General features: G+C 52.8%; 1 protein-coding gene and 1 pseudogene across 2 annotated transcripts in view; one reads left to right on the forward strand and one right to left on the reverse strand.

Annotated features, from left to right (window-relative positions):
- The window catches only part of LOC146813082 (uncharacterized), a 136,129-nt pseudogene extending 127,221 nt beyond the window's left edge, over positions 1-8,908 (reverse strand). The window contains exon 1 of the transcript XR_014966953.1: positions 8,620-8,908. The product of XR_014966953.1 is annotated as an uncharacterized LOC146813082 (transcript). The remainder of the gene's footprint in view (positions 1-8,619) is intronic.
- Positions 8,909-9,781: 873 nt separating this feature from the next.
- Positions 9,782-12,326, forward strand: LOC146813083 (myb-related transcription factor, partner of profilin-like). Its single transcript, XM_085614700.1, has 2 exons — positions 9,782-10,673; positions 11,244-12,326. The coding sequence occupies exon 1, from the start codon at positions 10,175-10,177 to the stop codon at positions 10,646-10,648; it is 474 nt and encodes a 157-aa protein (XP_085470826.1). The 5' UTR covers positions 9,782-10,174; the 3' UTR covers positions 10,649-10,673; positions 11,244-12,326.
- Positions 12,327-17,585: the final 5,259 nt, after the last annotated feature.

A 17,585-nucleotide genomic window follows, 5' to 3' on the forward strand; every position in this document is an offset into this window, starting at 1 on the left:
GGCTCGGCAGTTCTTCTTGGAGCTCTTGAGTTCGTCGGTGAACCATGGGGCTCTCTTGCTGCCGGGTCTGCTGGGCGGGGTCCTCAGTGGGGCGAGTTCGTCCGCGCAGTTGCTGATCCACTTCGTGAGGTTGTCGGCGGCCTGGCTGGGGTTCGCTGAGCTGGCCGGAGGGTGCTGGCTCAGGGAGGCGGCGAGCTGGTTGGCTGTGATCTTGTTCCAGCTTCTTCGGGCAACCTGTTGCTGGTGGTGGTGGGTCGTCGTTCTTCTGAAGGTGAAGTGGATGCATCTGTGATCTGTCCAGTGGAGTTCTGTGGCGTGGCTGAAGGCGATGTCTTTGCTGGATGAGAAGATGGCGTCGAGTGTGTGTCCGGCGAGGTGGGTGGGGGTGGACACCAGCTGCTTGAGTCCAAGGTTGGCGAGGTTGTCGAGCAGGGTGCTGGTGTTGCAGTCGTTGTTATTCTCCAGGTGGAAGTTGAAGTCCCCCAGGAGGATGTAGTCAGCGGAGGGGAGGACGTGCGGGCTGACGAAGTCGGCGATGACCTCGCTGAATTGAGTGCGTGGTCCCGGAGGTCGGTAGATCAGGGTGCCTCTGAGGGTGGTCTTCGGGTCGGTGTGGATCTGGAAGTGCAGGTGTTCGGCGGAGGGTGGGGTGTTGTCGGTGCTGGTCGTGATGCGGATGGTGTTCTTGTGGATGATGGCGATGCCTCCTCCCACCTGGTTGGCGTTGCGGTCCTTCCGGGTGATCTTGTATCCTTCTGGGATGGCGATGGCGATGTCAGGCGCTGAGGAGGCGTTCATCCAGGTCTCCGTGATGAAGGCAACGTCAGGGGCTGTGGTGTCGAGGAGGTTCCAGAGTTCGATGGCGTGTCTGTGGATGGAGCGGGTGTTGAGCAGGATGCACTTGAGGTGGTTGCTGCTGGTGTTCGGCTTGGTAGGTGCTGGTGCCGGGCAGGTCCGGATGCAGGTGAACTTGCAGGCGTGGCAGCTGAAGGGTCCGTAGGTGTGCTTCGGAGTGGCTCGGTAGCATCCCTGGGTCCCGCCGGTGTTGAGTGCGATGAGTGTTGCGGCATCGTAGGATTGTCGGGTCGTCTTCCGTCGGTGGGGTCCAGGGGTCCTGGCACTGGGCGCGGTCCAGGCGCGGACGGGCGCAGACGGGCTTGCCTTTGGCGCGCCCGCTGCGCGCCCGCTGCGCGTGACCGCTGCGCGTGACCGCTGCGCGTTCGCACGGTCGCCATATAAGGCGAAGTGCGCGGGTGGGCGGAGCAGCTGGGAGGCGGGAGCGGGGAGGGTACAGAAGAGAAAAGGGGCGGGGTAATCGGCGGTGGCGGAAAGCGGGGAGGGAGAGCGGAGGGCGGCGAGGTAGGCGGGCAAACAGGAAGGAAAACGCTAACACGGGCACAAGTACAGTAAAACAGGCACAAATGTAAGAAAAACAAGATCAAAACACCAAAAGTTCAGGCAGCCGGCAGGCGAGCACGGACCACGCCGCTCGGAGGAGGGGGCGTGGTCAGCGGCAGCGAGGCAGGCAGCGAGGCAGTGGGCAAGGCAATGGGGCACACGCAGCAGCTGGTGGCCGTGCGGCGCGGGGGTGTCCCACAAGTGGGTCACACTCACCTGGGTCGCACGGTCGCCATATAAGGCCAAGTGCGCGGGTGGGCGGAGCAGCTGGGAGGCGGGAGCGGGGAGGGTACAGAAGAGAAAAGGGGCGGGGTAATCGGCGGGGAGGGAGAGCGGAGGGCGGCGAGGTAGGCGGGCAAACAGGAAGGAAAACGCTAACACGGGCACAAGTACAGTAAAACAGGCACAAATGTAAGAAAAACAAGATCAAAACACCAAAAGTTCAGGCAGCCGGCAGGCGAGCACGGACCACGCCGCTCGGAGGAGGGGGCGTGGTCAGCGGCAGCGAGGCAGGCAGCGAGGCAGTGGGCAAGGCAATGGGGCACACGCAGCAGCTGGTGGCCGTGCGGCGCGGGGGTGTCCCACAAGTGGGTCACACTCACCTGGGTCGCACGGTCGCCATATAAGGCCAAGTGCGCGGGTGGGCGGAGCAGCTGGGAGGCGGGAGCGGGGAGGGTACAGAAGAGAAAAGGGGCGGGGTAATCGGCGGTGGCGGGAAGCGGGGAGGGAGAGCGGAGGGCGGCGAGGTAGGCGGGCAAACAGGAAGGAAAACGCTAACACGGGCACAAGTACAGTAAAACAGGCACAAATGTAAGAAAAACAAGATCAAAACACCAAAAGTTCAGGCAGCCGGCAGGCGAGCACGGACCACGCCGCTCGGAGGAGGGGGCGTGGTCAGCGGCAGCGAGGCAGGCAGCGAGGCAGTGGGCAAGGCAATGGGGCACACGCAGCAGCTGGTGGCCGTGCGGCGCGGGGGTGTCCCACAAGTGGGTCACACTCACCTGGGTCGCACGGTCGCCATATAAGGCCAAGTGCGCGGGTGGGCGGAGCAGCTGGGAGGCGGGGAGGGTACAGAAGAGAAAAGGGGCGGGGTAATCGGCGGTGGCGGGAAGCGGGGAGGGAGAGCGGAGGGCGGCGAGGTAGGCGGGCAAACAGGAAGGAAAACGCTAACACGGGCACAAGTACAGTAAAACAGGCACAAATGTAAGAAAAACAAGATCAAAACACCAAAAGTTCAGGCAGCCGGCAGGCGAGCACGGACCACGCCGCTCGGAGGAGGGGGCGTGGTCAGCGGCAGCGAGGCAGGCAGCGAGGCAGTGGGCAAGGCAATGGGGCACACGCAGCAGCTGGTGGCCGTGCGGCGCGGGGGTGTCCCACAAGTGGGTCACACTCACCTGGGTCGCACGGTCGCCATATAAGGCCAAGTGCGCGGGTGGGCGGAGCAGCTGGGAGGCGGGAGCGGGGAGGGTACAGAAGAGAAAAGGGGCGGGGTAATCGGCGGTGGCGGGAAGCGGGGAGGGAGAGCGGAGGGCGGCGAGGTAGGCGGGCAAACAGGAAGGAAAACGCTAACACAGGCACAAGTACAGTAAAACAGGCACAAATGTAAGAAAAACAAGATCAAAACACCAAAAGTTCAGGCAGCCGGCAGGCGAGCACGGACCACGCCGCTCGGAGGAGGGGGCGTGGTCAGCGGCAGCGAGGCAGGCAGCGAGGCAGTGGGCAAGGCAATGGGGCACACGCAGCAGCTGGTGGCCGTGCGGCGCGGGGGTGTCCCACAAGTGGGTCACACTCACCTGGGTCGCACGGTCGCCATATAAGGCCAAGTGCGCGGGTGGGCGGAGCAGCTGGGAGGCGGGAGCGGGGAGGGTACAGAAGAGAAAAGGGGCGGGGTAATCGGCGGTGGCGGGAAGCGGGGAGGGAGAGCGGAGGGCGGCGAGGTAGGCGGGCAAACAGGAAGGAAAACGCTAACACGGGCACAAGTACAGTAAAACAGGCACAAATGTAAGAAAAACAAGATCAAAACACCAAAAGTTCAGGCAGCCGGCAGGCGAGCACGGACCACGCCGCTCGGAGGAGGGTCGTGGCCAGCGGCACCGAGGCAGGCAGCGAGGCAGTGGGCAAAGATAGTGTCCTAGTGCTGTATTTCGTTGGTGCCTCCTACCTTCATGGACTGTGTCCACCCCTCCCACCCTCCCATCTGACTCAGATGGCTACACCCTTCCTCCTTCCCCTTCCTGTTTTGGGCACGATGTAGCAAGATTCAGCTCATGTGCAGCTTTATTCGATACACTTAATAGCGCACAGCATCTTTACTCGTTGAACAGGTCTTAATCCAAAACTGTTGTGAGACTGCTGATTGGCTCAAATCCGGCGCCCCCCCCCCCCCCCCCCCCCCCTCCTGCTTCCTAGTGGTTTTGCCACTCCTCCACTTCTAGGACTGAGCGCAAGCCAGTTGCCCCAGTCGGGCCTTCCTCATGGTCGCGTTTGTCACTACATAGTTGGTCAAAGGTTTTTCTGGATGGCACTGGGTCTCTGCAGTCCTGGATGTGCACCTTGCAGCCTGCCATGGCTGGGCAGGTCTGGAGGGTTGCACCCATTGGGCTGCTGGGTTTTTCGCAGCAAGTGAAGTGATGGGTGACCCTCAGTAGAGGGTGAGGTGTGCACAGCTAAGGTCATGCCACAGTCACATCGCACTTGACCTCTTGGCACAGCAGTTCAGGTCACACTGTGCTTGATTACTTGCAACAGCAGTTCAGGTGACACCACATTCGATTATTTGGCACAGAAGCTCAGCAGCTTCTGACTAGAATTCACAGGAGAGTCTGTATCTGACCAACATCAGGGCGCAAAGACAGCGCTCTATAACCCTCTGCTCCTGCATACATACCACACCAAGGTGCCACTGCGCCTTACTCCTCTGGGAATGTCACTCCTGCAGAGATGGCAGGCTCTTTCCCTCTCTCAGCTGGCATCTAGGTGCTCAGGACAGCTGATCAGCTCCTACAGCAAGGGATAGACTTGAGGTGATGTCAACTCACGTCTGGGAAGCTGGCTGTAAGGCAGACGCCAGCTCTGGTTGCACAGCAGTACTCTGCGGAACATTGCCTTTCTTACTCAAAAAAACTTGGTAATGGAGGAGGTCTAATTGCATGTCTCACGCCACTTACTGGAGTCACGTGCTAGCTTCCCTGAGCATTCACTACCCATTTTACTATCGACTTCATAGCAGTTCCTGCAATTTTCTTATGTACCTATGTGTTAGACCTGGCTTTTCCAGCGGGTTTATCCCCAGACATTTTGCTTTTGGGCCTCCTGTTTTTGTTGGTTTTAGGACTCTGGTCACTTTACCATTGCTGTTCAGTGCTAAAGAGCATATGCTCTCTGTGTAAATTGTGGTTATGGATTGGGGTTTCCATGATTTGCTTATTTGATTTACCTTTAAGTCCCTAGTACAGTGCACTGTGTGTGCCCAGAGCCTGTAAATCAAATGCTGCTAATGGGCCTGCAGCACTGAGTGAGCCACCCACACAAGCAGCCTTCCAAAGGGTTCTCAGACATGCTACTGCAGTGGCTGTAGGCAGATTTTACTGCCCTGTCGACCTGGTAAGTGCCCCCACTTGCCAGGCCCTAACCTTCCATTTTTTTACATGTGAGTCACTCCTAAGGTAGGCCAAAAGGTACCCCTGTGGGCAGGGTGCAGTGTAAGTGAAAGGTAGGACATGTCCTGGTGTGTAGGGCATGTCCTGAAAGTGAACTACAGTGTAATTCGTTTTTCACTAGGGAAAGGCTATCTGTCCCATAGAATAGAATGGGAGTTTATTCAAGTATAACTTCCCATTGGGACAAGATAGAAAGAGTTTAGTATGACTGAACTCAGAATATAAAAATTAAAAATGCAAACATTTAGAAAGTGGATATTTTCTTGCTTAGCCATCCTGTATGCCTCTGCTGGTTTGTGCATTGACTGTCTGGCTTTGAGTGACATGGGCTGTGGATGTGCATTCTCGACAGACAGTCACGGGGGAGGCGAGGTAAATCCTGACTTTCCTGGATGAGTCAGGGCTTGGCTGAATAGACTTGGGATTCATTTAGGGTAGTGGGAGGAGATTTCCTTGCATCTGAAAAGGCCTGGTCAGCCTTGGAAAATGCTGTCTCCACCTCCTGCCAAGAAGCTGGGCCAGAGAGGATAGAAGTGTTTAGGCCTGAGCACATAGCCTCTCTGCCACAAGATAACATGGAGAAATTGAGTATATATATTGGGGCCCAGACCCCAGAAAGATTAGAATACTTATGGACTCAAGAGGAACCTCTGCCAAGGAGAAAAGCTAGGAAAGCTGAAGGAGAGTAAGTACTGCCCCTTTGCTGTGTGCGGTCTGGGGTTGGCCTGCAGTGGCTATTTCTGCCAAGGAGAGGAAAAAGATTTTGCTGTGTATCCTGCTTGAAAAAGGTCTCCAAGGGCTTAAAGTAGAGCTTGCCTCCTGTTTCTCAGGGACACAAAGACTTCACCACCAGCTCCCCTGAACTTCCTTGCTGGGAGTTCTGACCTGCCAAGAGGTTCCTGTTCCTGTGTTGGGCCTCTGAAGGATGTTCCTGCTGCTGGGAGCTGGGAAAAGAGAAGCAACTAAAGAAGTGCGACGCATCCGCACCTGTTTCCGACGCATTGCCACAGTGCCGCTGAAGAAACCAATACAGCGCCTGCCTGCGGCAGAAGAAACCGCTGCACGCCGAGTCTTGTACACCGATCTCCGAAGTCCAAGATCACCGCACTTACTCCGACGCAGGCCCTATGGTGCGATTGTAAGAACCGACACATTGTGGGACCACAGCTAGAGAGATCAACGCATCACCGTTGTCGCATCGCCAACCGCCGCATCCGTGAATGCCCACACATCACACCGAGGCGCCAAGTCTACAGCAACACCGGGCCCTCAGTAAGAAACCGACGCATCACCTCCCCGCATAGTAAGAAACCGATGCATCACCTCCCCTCCAGTAGGGAACCAAGACATTACCTCCCCTGGAGCAAGGAAGCGACGCATCACCTTAGCTGTGCGTTAGGAACCAACGCATCACCTTCCCTGCGACTGTTTTTGTTTAAGATTTTGACGCATCCACTGTACTTTGTGTTTAAAGTGTTGCATCTATAGTTTGCTACGGACAGAACTGTTTTCATCTTTTAAAAGTCATACCTTGATGACTGTATGTTCGATTTTTTAGTTTAGATAAAGATTACTTATTTTTCTAAACTGGTGTGGTGTCCATTTGTAGTGTTTTCACTGTATTACTGTATGTGTGCACAAATGCTTTACCTCGGAGGTAAGCTTGTCTGCTCGTGCCAAGCTACGAAGGGGGTGAGCTGGGGTTGTCCAAGTGCGTAACTTCCTTACCCTGACTAGAAGCAAGGGTCCCTACTTGCACAAATATGCAAACCATTGCCAACTAGAGACCCCCATTTCTAACATCATGCATGTTCTCAACACAATATTCTGTTCTTTTGCTGGACATACATGTGCAGATGCTAACATATGAAACTCCAATTCTTTTTATGTATTGAAATAACATTTTACAAATTGTGCATAATAATTATTGCTAGAACGCCATTATGAATATTTACAGATTCATTCAATGTTCATACTTATTCATATGCGTAACCAGTTGGTTGTTGAAATTTTCATTTTTTGGGAAGGTCGGATGTTATATTCCCCTCCGTTTTAAATTCAGTTACCTCTGAACACACGTGTTATGCATCCATTAAAAAAATCCTTTGAGAGCCCCATGTTTCTAATAATGTACACGATGCTAGGCACACTTTAGTCGCAATGGTACTCAAACACATTTGTATACTGGCCCGAACCATTCAACTCTCTGTTACTAAAAGTGCAAAGAGGGCCAACGTCATTTCTTTTTGTACTATCTGTATATCAATATTCCCTTAACAATCCTATTGTTTAGGCTTTTAGGTGAATTCAAAAATGCAAGGAAAGTATGGAAAAGAATACATGAGCACCTTTCTACATATACTTCGTGTCTTTTTTAATAGACCTCCAAGTGTGCTGAAGGGTTCGTGCGCGAGCGGGGCCATGACGGAGCGGTTCCGTCATCCGCACAGCGCGACCGATGCGCATGACGGAACCGCTCCGTCATGCGCATCGAAAGGGTTAAGCAAGTTAACTTGTTTACAAATAAGTAATTCACACATTGTTCCATTTCACTTGCATCCTGGCTATCATCCTTTAAATTTGACACCTGCTAAGTTATTTCCGCTAGTTTTTATAGTTTTTGCTTTTCACTTTATGCAGTGAAGAATTTCTCAGTTTGATTTTTATCTCCTTCTGGTTTAAACTGAATTACATGCCACTTTTCAAGCTTAATTTATTCCCAGAGCATGCAAATAACACCAAAGAAGAACCCTTGCCCCTCTATGACTGATGTACATAAGATGTGGCTGTCGCTTTTAACTAGGTTTCCGCTTTTCAGTGTTAATGGCTTTTGATTTTTTTTCAGAACTTTACGAACAGAATCGGTTGGTGTTTGATAATTTTTAACTTAAGTCGAGCATATCTTTCCGTATGACTGACTTCTTTTATAATAAAACTCTTTCGCTAAAAACATTGGTACAGTGCTAATTGTACTATGCACAATATACTAATTGTTAATTTTCACTACTATAGGTCTAGGAGACCTAGTGTTTATAATCCTGCTTTCAGTTATTTAGTGTGTGATCTTGAGCAAATCACAACCCTTGAGCTTCATTTTGCTTTTTCCCATAGAAATGCACTGCATTTAGAATACATAGAGCTCAGACGAGGTTCCTTGAACTGGGCACACAACTGATTTTTCTAAAAGAGGTAAAACAGAAAAGGACATTAAAAATAGTCCAGCTTTAGCCCTCAAAAGCTGGACAAATGGGAATAACACGTTTCAGCTTTATTGTTATATTTTACATTTTAATGACATTGGTAAGTTCGTTCGCTCTGTTTTCTGTGAAGAATATGCTAGTTTATAAATGTTTATGACATTTCCTTCTTTGTAAAGACACACAGTGAACACCTTTACAACAGCAAACAAGTTGTTTTTGCTGCACTGTGCAGCAACCCCTGGTAAAAACGGAGATGGCAAGACAACCGTACTGCTATTATTAATAATCTTATTAGTGCATTGCCTTTACAGAGCGCGAAGCCCTTAATCATGCAAAGCTTTAATTCACAGCGCATCACTCACCTTATTCGGGGGCTTCGGGGAGATTTCGTGTCTGATTTTCATGGTGCTTTTCTTGCAGTGTGTCTTTTATGAAGGGGGCAGGGAGGTGGTGATTAATGCCCGGTTAGAATCCCCCAAGGTAGCCAGATCCGCAGCCTTCCATGTATGATCTATTCTCGCATCCTTTGCAACCTGGTCTGTGGAGCAGGCGCACGGGCCCCAAAGCCCTCCATTGAAGATTTACAGAATGCAATGCTCCCCTGCCTTCTGAGGCTGCTCCGAGCCTCTGACACTACTCCCCCAGACTCCTACTCAGAGCTGGGGGCCGTCAGAGTAGAAAAGGCGAGCCGACGGATTTAATTCCGCGGGCAAATGAGAACCGCAGTCCTGGATTTACAAGTCAACAAACGATGCATTCTGGGAGTTGTAGTCTTAGTTTACATCGCTTAACTTCGCGATAAGAAGAGAGACACGCAGTGTACCATTAGCTGCTACTGCTTGAATGGGTATTATGAAGCGTCATAATACAAACGTTGAAGCATTGTATTTATGTTGCACAATTACATGTAAAAGGAAAGACAGAGGCGGGAAACTTGTCAGTCGGAGAGGCGAAACTAGTCAACTGGCTGTGACGAAGGCAAATAGGCTTCACACCCAGCGTTGACAGAATGCAAGTTGCGAAACGTAAAATTTCCCCCAAAATATCTCTTTCTCAAGCTTTCTGGTGTGGGAAAAGCTATTTTTAGTGTTCTAATAGGGCAGCCATCTTGGAATTGCAATGGTTTCCGTTTTACTTGATTAAACGATCGAGGGGAAAAAGTGGTGTTTATATGTCTTCTTTCTGTAACAATTGTTTTTGAATCTCCTTTTCAATTTTATTCCTCCTGCCGTTTGTAGAAAATTTTCCAGCAGATAGTGAAATTTAAAACGGCTAGTTACTGTATCAGACGTGAAGTTACCAGAGAGTTAAGCACCATATACATGCACCACATATATCATCAATAAGGCACTTCAGATCGTTTAACAATATATTGTGTTGTCATGGATACTGTCATAAACGTACCTTGGTGGCTTGGAACTCTGTTGTTATATCTTAGAGACCCTGGAACAACCATAGTTCAGATGAACCCTGTTGTTGTAGTCTTTCTTTTCTTTCCAATGAAGTTACTTGTAGACCATGATAGCAGATTCAAGCCACCCGGTTTGGTGTTCTGTGGGCACAATGAGTGACATTAAATCTAGGGGGAATAATCTCAAGAACGTGCGATAATCATCGCCAAAATCGGTTATCGCAATGTTTCATATCGCCGTCTATCGCGGGAAAATAACTGTGTTAATGTCTTATTCACAACACGGCGGTAACATGCAATAGTATCCCGATAACGCGTCGAACTTCCGCGATAAAAATCACCGGGACAGCGATAAAAATCTAAACCTCAACGTGAAAAAAGTTGAAATGGGCCCAACTGCGATAGAAAAATCAGCGATAAGCTGCGCCAGACCTGCAATTCACACACGTCAGGCGTGAAAAATCACTATAAGAGTAAAAAAAAAAAACCAACAACTGCGAAGGACAATGGAGTCAGCCGGAGCAAGTACAGAGGACAACCAGAACCCCACAAGCCCCCCCTCCCCGGAGGACCAGCCTGGGATCTCGGGGTCAGGGAAGGGCAAGGACAAGAAGAAGAGGAAGACGCGGTTCAGCCTGCAAGAAAACAGGATCCTGATAACGGAGGTGATAGAACACCATCAACTACTGTTCGTCACCTCCACTGTGTCATTGGCAACAAAAAATGGAATATGGCAGTCCATCGTGGACAAGGTGAATGCAGTCGGAGTGCTGAAGAGGACAATGGAAAAGGTCAAGAGGCGCTGGAATGATGTGAAGCGCAAGACCAAGCACAAACTCTGCAACAACCAGAAGGCAGCAATGCAGACTGGAGGTGGGTGTACAGCGCCACAGGAGGAGCTGGATGAGATGGAGGAAATGGTGTCCACAGTCATCAGTGTGGAGATGGTGGCAGGAGTTGGGGGACTGGACACTGCTTAACCTGACCTGACACAACAGCACCAGGGTGAGTAACGACCAGGGACTGGGGGGACGGGGGGAGATGGGCACAATGGCACACATGCACAATTAAGTATAGCACATCTGTGGACAAACCATGCCCCAGACCCCCAACTCCCACCAAGAGACCAATGTACCCAAGTATGCAACATCTCAGCACTGTATAAGCACAGAAGTCAAAGGCACACTGCATGAAAGGGATAAGGGGCAGCAAAATCAGAGCTGCAGGGGCGACTCTCCCAAAATGCAGCACACACACATAACATGCAGAGCACATCAACATTGACAACAATGTGGTACAAACAGCAACACGTCCACAACAGAACTGAGGACACAACTGGTGCCGCCTGTGTGTAGAAACTGGCCAATCTAATTTGGCATTTCAGGTAAATGTGAGTTGACAATGTGCAAGTACAGACACACATCCGTGATGTTGTCGAAATGTCCACTGTCCCCCATCAAATAGGCAGCTCCTCCCAAACAGTCACAATGTAATGCAGTCTGTATGTAAACATGTACAATGCGTCAACAAACATGTGAACACAATGTTAAACTGCATCTCCCCTTCACATTGCAGAGGGAAAACCAACACTTCCTGCAGAGCAGACCGAACCTCTCTTCTCTGATGACGAAGAGGATCACCACATCTTCGACACCGATGCCCTCTTAGAGTTCCTTGACAGTTACGTCAACCCACCTCCAGGAGAAGGGCAGCCCAGCTGCATCGAGGAAACCCCACCCCCTGCACAGACCAGGCAGCACCCACCACCACGGCTGCCTCCCAGGACCCCCGCGAAGAACACATGACCTTCCAACGCCGTGTGTTGGGGTGCCAGGAGAAGCTGGCTGAACAGGTGCGGGTGGGGTTCAACTGCATGGCAGCTAAACTAGATGCCATACGTGGGTGTCTAAGTCCAATCAGGTACCACTCACAGTCCCTAATGGACACCCACAGTCCACTCCATGCTCTCTAATGATCCATGGTTGACATCGCTGGAGTCCTGACTCTGAGACAAGAACAACTGTCTAGTCAGAGTGGCTCTAACGATGTCACCCGGGAGTTGGGACACATGCGGAGGATCATGGAGAACATGGAGCGGACGCAGGCGGAAAGAGCGGCTGCCACGGCTGCATACCAGCGAGAGGTAGCTGGGTTCCTCAATGCCCTGCAGACCCTCCTCATGGCATTGCTGCCACAAGGCCTGGCATGGATGAATGCTGCTGCTACCACTCCATCCACATCTCTGCCCCCTGAAGTGTCAGTGCCACACAGTGCGGCAGACATTCCACCTCCGGCCCCTGAGGTATCACACCACACAGTGCTGGAGACAGAACACCACCACCCACATGTGAGGCACATGAGACAGCAGAGGATGAAGATGCAGATGATTCTGCCTTTGTGGTAAGAAGGACGCAGTAGCATTCTTCTCCGCCATATATCCGGTTTCTGCTTGGTTCTGCCCTCTGCATCATCACCTTCCACTGTCCTCCGATACACTTTGCGACACTTCCCTTGGACCTCGACATGGACTGCCATATTATTTTTGGTCATCAATGACACAGCATTCAGACTGCGGACTGAACTCTTACTCTTCCGATGAACTTGTCATTCCCTAAAGGACTCTGGCTGGCCCTCCACGGGCCAACAATGTAAAGTGGGGTTGGCATGGCCCTGTACTGCTCTAGCTACAACACTCCGCTGAATGTGCATTAAACATTCATATTCACACAGATGTGTCATGTCTATGATCATTCAAGTGTGGAAGTATGGATGAATGTGGGGTCAGTGATTCCCCCTTACGTCCATGGTGCTCATATTGTGGGACTTGAGTCACAGGGTGACACATTGCCGATTGCGGTTCGGGTGGTGCCGACACTACAACAGAGACACACGCATTAGTTACTTCCTTGTCCAGCCCAGGACGGAAGCACGCCCAGAGCCCCAGGGTCATTGTTCACACCCTTATGCTGGACTGGCATATGCCAGGCCAGCCCACTCCGCTTACGCTCACAGGGGGGGGACGACAACGCTACATGTCCCAGGTCTTCCCTGTGGGGATCTGCTGCTCACAGGTCTAGTTGTCAGCATGCCACAGCCACTCTGTCACGGCTGGTTCACACCCACACCACACCCATCCAGCACACGCGTCACAGTACATGTGACCCTGCCAATAAAAAGAGCCGGGCGCACGTGCTCGACGCCATTTCCACTCTCTATCTGGGTGTATCCGTGTGGTTATTAATAATGCTTGAGGGCCTAGGGTTCTACCACATCACAGTCCCCACTACCGGAGGTGACATGATGGCGTCCGCACCACAAGACTTAATAATGAAGGGCCCATGACTTGTGTTGCACAGACTTGGTGGCACCGGATACACTGCGGCCGGCATGGGCCTACCACCACGGGACGGTGACTTTCAGTGCACTGAGGTAGAGGCACCTTAAGTGCTGAGCGGGTGTGCAGCCTGCGATGATGCCCCGTCCTGGCGGTCCGGACTGGTAAGGTTTTGTGTGAGCCCTGCTGGACCACAGTGTAGGCCTGAGCCAGCGAACAGCACGGGCATACCGCCACGTGGCATTGGCTCGCGGGTCACAGAGTTACTGGCACCTAAAGAGCTGAGCGGGTGTTCAGCCTGCGATAATGCCATGTGCACTGATATGATCTCTGCCATTGCGATATCAAGACCCAGAATCAAGTGTGTGACCTGGTGTCCCGCCGTGCGGGTGGCTGCTTGATGTGGAGGCTGTCAAGGTCGCGGGCCCCGGGCTTGGAGCTTGCACCGGCACGTGGTGGGCCCTCTTGGAGACACACCGGTGGAGGAAGGTGAGCAGTGAGGCCTGGGTGCGCAGGGGCGGGCAGTCACCGCTAGGCGGCGGGAGAGGCTGGGGTGCAGCAGGCTATGTGCGCAGGGGCGGGCAAGCAATGATGGCGTGTGCAATTGTATGAACTCTGCCATTCATAAATCTGGACTCTGTTTCAGATAAGGGACCTGGTGGACTGCAGTGTATACCGGCACGTGGTTGGAGACACACCGGTGGCAGCAGGTGAGCAGTGAGGCCTGGGTCCGCAGTGCCAGCACTCTCTCTCCTTCTCCCTCTCTTCCTTTCACTGTCTCTCTCTCTCCCTCTCTTTCTATCTCTTTCTCTCTCTCAATCTCTTTCTCTTTCTCTCGCTTTCTCTCTCTTTCTCTCTCTCTGTCCTTTGATGAGCGCATGATGCAGCTTCTTATCTTGAATTTTGTCTTGCAGGCTGTGACTTACAGATTGTCCAGAGAAGACCCACCATGACTCTTCCAAATAGTTGTTTTGAGTTTAATTTGAATAAAATGTTTTGTTTGAAAATTCAAAGATGAATGAGTGATTCTCCTTTATCTGAACACACTTGTATGATAAGTGTTGTAATTGTGCGACATCAGGCAAATTGTTTTGTTCATGATTTCGTAAAGTTGATGTAACATATCTTTGTCCGGGGGGGAGGGGTTGGAGGGCCTGGGGGTGGTGGCGGTGGGTGTTGTGGCCCTCTTGGAGCTCTGAGCTGCATGATCAGTAGCTCCATGGCATGTGTTGTTCTTCAGGTGTGGCCCTGGCCTGGACTCCCTTTTATGGTGCAGGTTCAATCAATCAAATCAATTAATCAGGGTTTAATATAGCGCGCTACTCACCCGTGAGGGTCTCAAGGCGCTGGGGGGCAGCTCAGGATCAGTTGAAGAGCCAGGTCTTGTGGTCCTTCCTGAATGTGCAGTGTCGGGGAGCATCTGATGTGCACAGGGAGCTCGCTCCAGGTCTTGTCTGCGATGTGGGAGATAGCTCTTCCGCCTGTTCTGTTTTTGCGGATACGGGGGACCTCTGCCAGGGTGAGGTCGGCGGATCGGAGGTTCCTCTTGGGCCCATGGAAGGATAATCTCTCGTTGAGGTATTTGGGTCCGATGTTGTTGAGTGATTTGTAGGTGTGGGTGAAGAGTTTGAAGAAGAGACTGTGGAGGTCTCGTAGGTGTTGGGTCATGTGTTCGTGACGTGGTGTCCCGAGGATGAGTCTGCCTGCGGTGTTCTGGATGGTTTGGAGTTTGTGTAGAAGGGTTCTGTTGATAACGGCGTATAGGGCGTTGCTGTAGTCAAGTCTGCAGGTTATGAGTGCATGGGTGACGGTTCTCCTTGAGTCGGGGGGATCCATTTGAAAATCTTGCGGAGGATGCGTAGACAGTTGAAACTGATGGAGGCGACGGCGTTGATCTGGCAGTTCATGGAGCGGGAGTAGTCGAAGAAGAGGCAGAGGTTTTGTGCGTGGTCTGTGGGGGTGGGCGGGCCCCGGAGGGCGGAGGGCCACCAAGTGTTGTCCCAGGTGGAGGTGCAGGGTCCGAGGATGAGGACCTCGGTCTTCTCAGAGTTGAGCTTCAAACAGCTGTCTTTCATCCAGGCTGCCACATTCTTCATTCCTTCCTGGAAACAGAGTCTGGTGTCTTCGGGCTTCTTAGTGAGTGATGGGATGAGCTGGGTGTCGTCGGCGTAGGATACAATGCTGAGCCCATGCTGTCTGACAATGGCGGCGAGGGGGCCATGTAGATGTTGAAGAGCGTGGGGCTGAGCGATGATCCTTGGGGAACTTCGCAGTTGGCATCGGTGGGTTCGGAGAGGAAGGGATGGAGTCTGATGCTCTGGGTTCAGCCGGAGAGCAAGGATTGTATCCAGTCGAGGGCGGTTCCTTGTATCCCCGCGTCGTGAAGTCTGGCTGCGAGTGTGCGATGTGAAACTGTGTCGAAGGCTGCGGAGAGGTCCAGAAGGATGAGAGCCGCGGTGTGTCCCTGGTCGAGTAGCATGCGGATGTCGTTAGTGGCGGCTAGGAGAGCGGTCTTGGTGCTGTGATTGCTGCGGATTTCGGACTGGGAGGCGTTCAGGATGGAGTTTTCTTCGATGAAGGTGGTCAGTTGGGTGTTTACGAGTCTCTCTGTGATTTTGGCAGTGAAGGGGAGGAGCGAGATGGGCCGGTAGTTTTTCAGGTCCGTTGCTTTCCTGAGGAGGGGTTTAATCTCCGCCTGCTTCCAGTCGTCTTGGAAGAGGCCAGACCTGAAGGAAGCGTTGATGGTCTGTCCTAGTTCGGGTGCGATGGCAGCGGTGGCCCTGTGGAATATGTGCGGTGGGCAGGGGTACATTGGGGCTCCTGAGTGGGTTTTCTTCATGGTCGCGGTGATGTGTTCTATGGTGGCGGGATTCCAGGTCATGATGGATGGCTTATCAGTGGCGAGAGGGGGAGTGGTATCCAGTGTCTGTTCATTGAAGTTGTCGTAGAGGACCTTGATCTTCAGATGGAAGTAGGAGCTGAGCTTGTCGCAGAGTTCTTGGGAAGGTGTGATGTCCGTGGCTTCACTGGGTGGTTTTGCGAACTGCTGTATGAAGTTGAACAGTTCCTTGGCGTTGGTTGCGTTGGTCTGGACTTTGTCTCTTATGAAGGTTCGTTTAGTGTCTCTTATGCGCTGGTGGTATTCCTTCAGGGCGCTCCTGTGATTGTTCTGTGTTTCCGTGGTTTTCTGGTTTTGCCAGGTTTTCTCTAGGCGTCTGCAGGAGCGTCTGGCTTCTTGTAGTTCTGTGGTGAACCAGGCGGCCTTCTTGGGAAATTGTTTGGCGGGGTGGCGGAGGGGTGCGAGTTTGTCGGTGCAGCAGGAGATCCAGCGGTGTAGTTCCCTGGCTGTGGAGTTGGTGTCGGTCGAGGCTCTGGGGGGAATTTGGAGGAGGGTTGTGTTGAGGAGTTCCTCAGAGACCTAGCACCAGTTCCTTTGTGGCGGGCGCCTGGGAGGCTTGGGTGCGGCGGTGGTGTTGAAGGTGAAGTGGACACAGTGGTGGTCCGTTCAGAGGGGCTGGGTGGTGTGGCTGGAGTGGATGTTGGTCCCACCCGCGAAGATAGGGTCGAGGGTGTGTCCAGCCTGGTGCGTGGGCGTGTTGACCAGCTGCTTCAGTCCGAGGTTGTCGAGGAGAGTGGTTGAGTTGGGGTCGTCGCGGTTGTCGATGTGGAAATTCAGGTCCCCGAGTATGATGTAGTCCGTGGAGGTGATGGCGTGGGGTGCGGTGAGTTTGGCGATGGTAGTTGTGGACTGGGTGCGAGGTCCCGGTGGTCTGTAGATGAGGGTGCCGCGTAGCGTGGTCCTGGGGCTGGTCTGGATCTGGAAGTAAAGGTGTTCTGTGTTGGACTGGGGGTCACTCGTATTGGATATGGAGAGTCGGAGGGGGGTCTTGTGTGCGATGGCGAGACCTCCTCCTGGGCGGTGGGGCCAGTCGTTTCTCTGGATCTTGTAGCCGTCAGGGATAGCAATGGCGATGTCTGGGCTGGAGGTAGCGTTGGTCCAGGTTTCAGTGAAGAAGGTGATGTCGGGCGAGAGGGTGTCGATCAAGTCCCAGATCTCTATGGCGTGTCGGTGGAGGGAGCACACGTTGAGGAGAATGCACGTGAGGGTTTTGGCGGTGCGTGCATCATGCGGGCCTTTGGAGGTTGAGGTGGTTTTGTCGACGGTGAAGGATCTGCAGCAGAGTCTACATGAGAACTGTCCATGGGTGGTGATGGGCGAGGATCATTCGCAGTCAGTGTGACTTCCAGGGTTGAGTGCGTGGAGTGCCGCGGAGTCGTATAGGTGGGGTCCCGGAGATCCAAGGTTCCTGGCACTGGCCGCGGTCGGGTCGCGGACGGGCGCAGAAGGGTTGCCTTAGGCGCGTGTTTGGCGCGCCCAATGCGTGCAGCAGCCGCCATTATGTAGGGGAGGGACGTGTAGCTTGGAGGCGGGAGCGGGGCGGTCAGGGGGAGGGGTCACGGGTAAAAGCGTTGACGAGAACAGGGGGAAAATGGCGGGAAAACATAGGGAAAATGGGGAAAAAATACCAACAACAGTGAGGCACAATGCAAGAAGTTAAACAACAGACAGGCACAACACAATG

Source organism: Triturus cristatus, chromosome 7 (genome assembly GCF_964204655.1).
Source record: "Triturus cristatus chromosome 7, aTriCri1.1, whole genome shotgun sequence".
NCBI lineage: Eukaryota > Metazoa > Chordata > Amphibia > Caudata > Salamandridae > Triturus > Triturus cristatus.

Coding starts and splice junctions, on each gene's coding strand:
- LOC146813083 (XM_085614700.1), top strand. CDS start 10,175: ATGGAGTCAGCCGGAGCAAGTACAGAGGACAACCAGAACCCCACAAGC.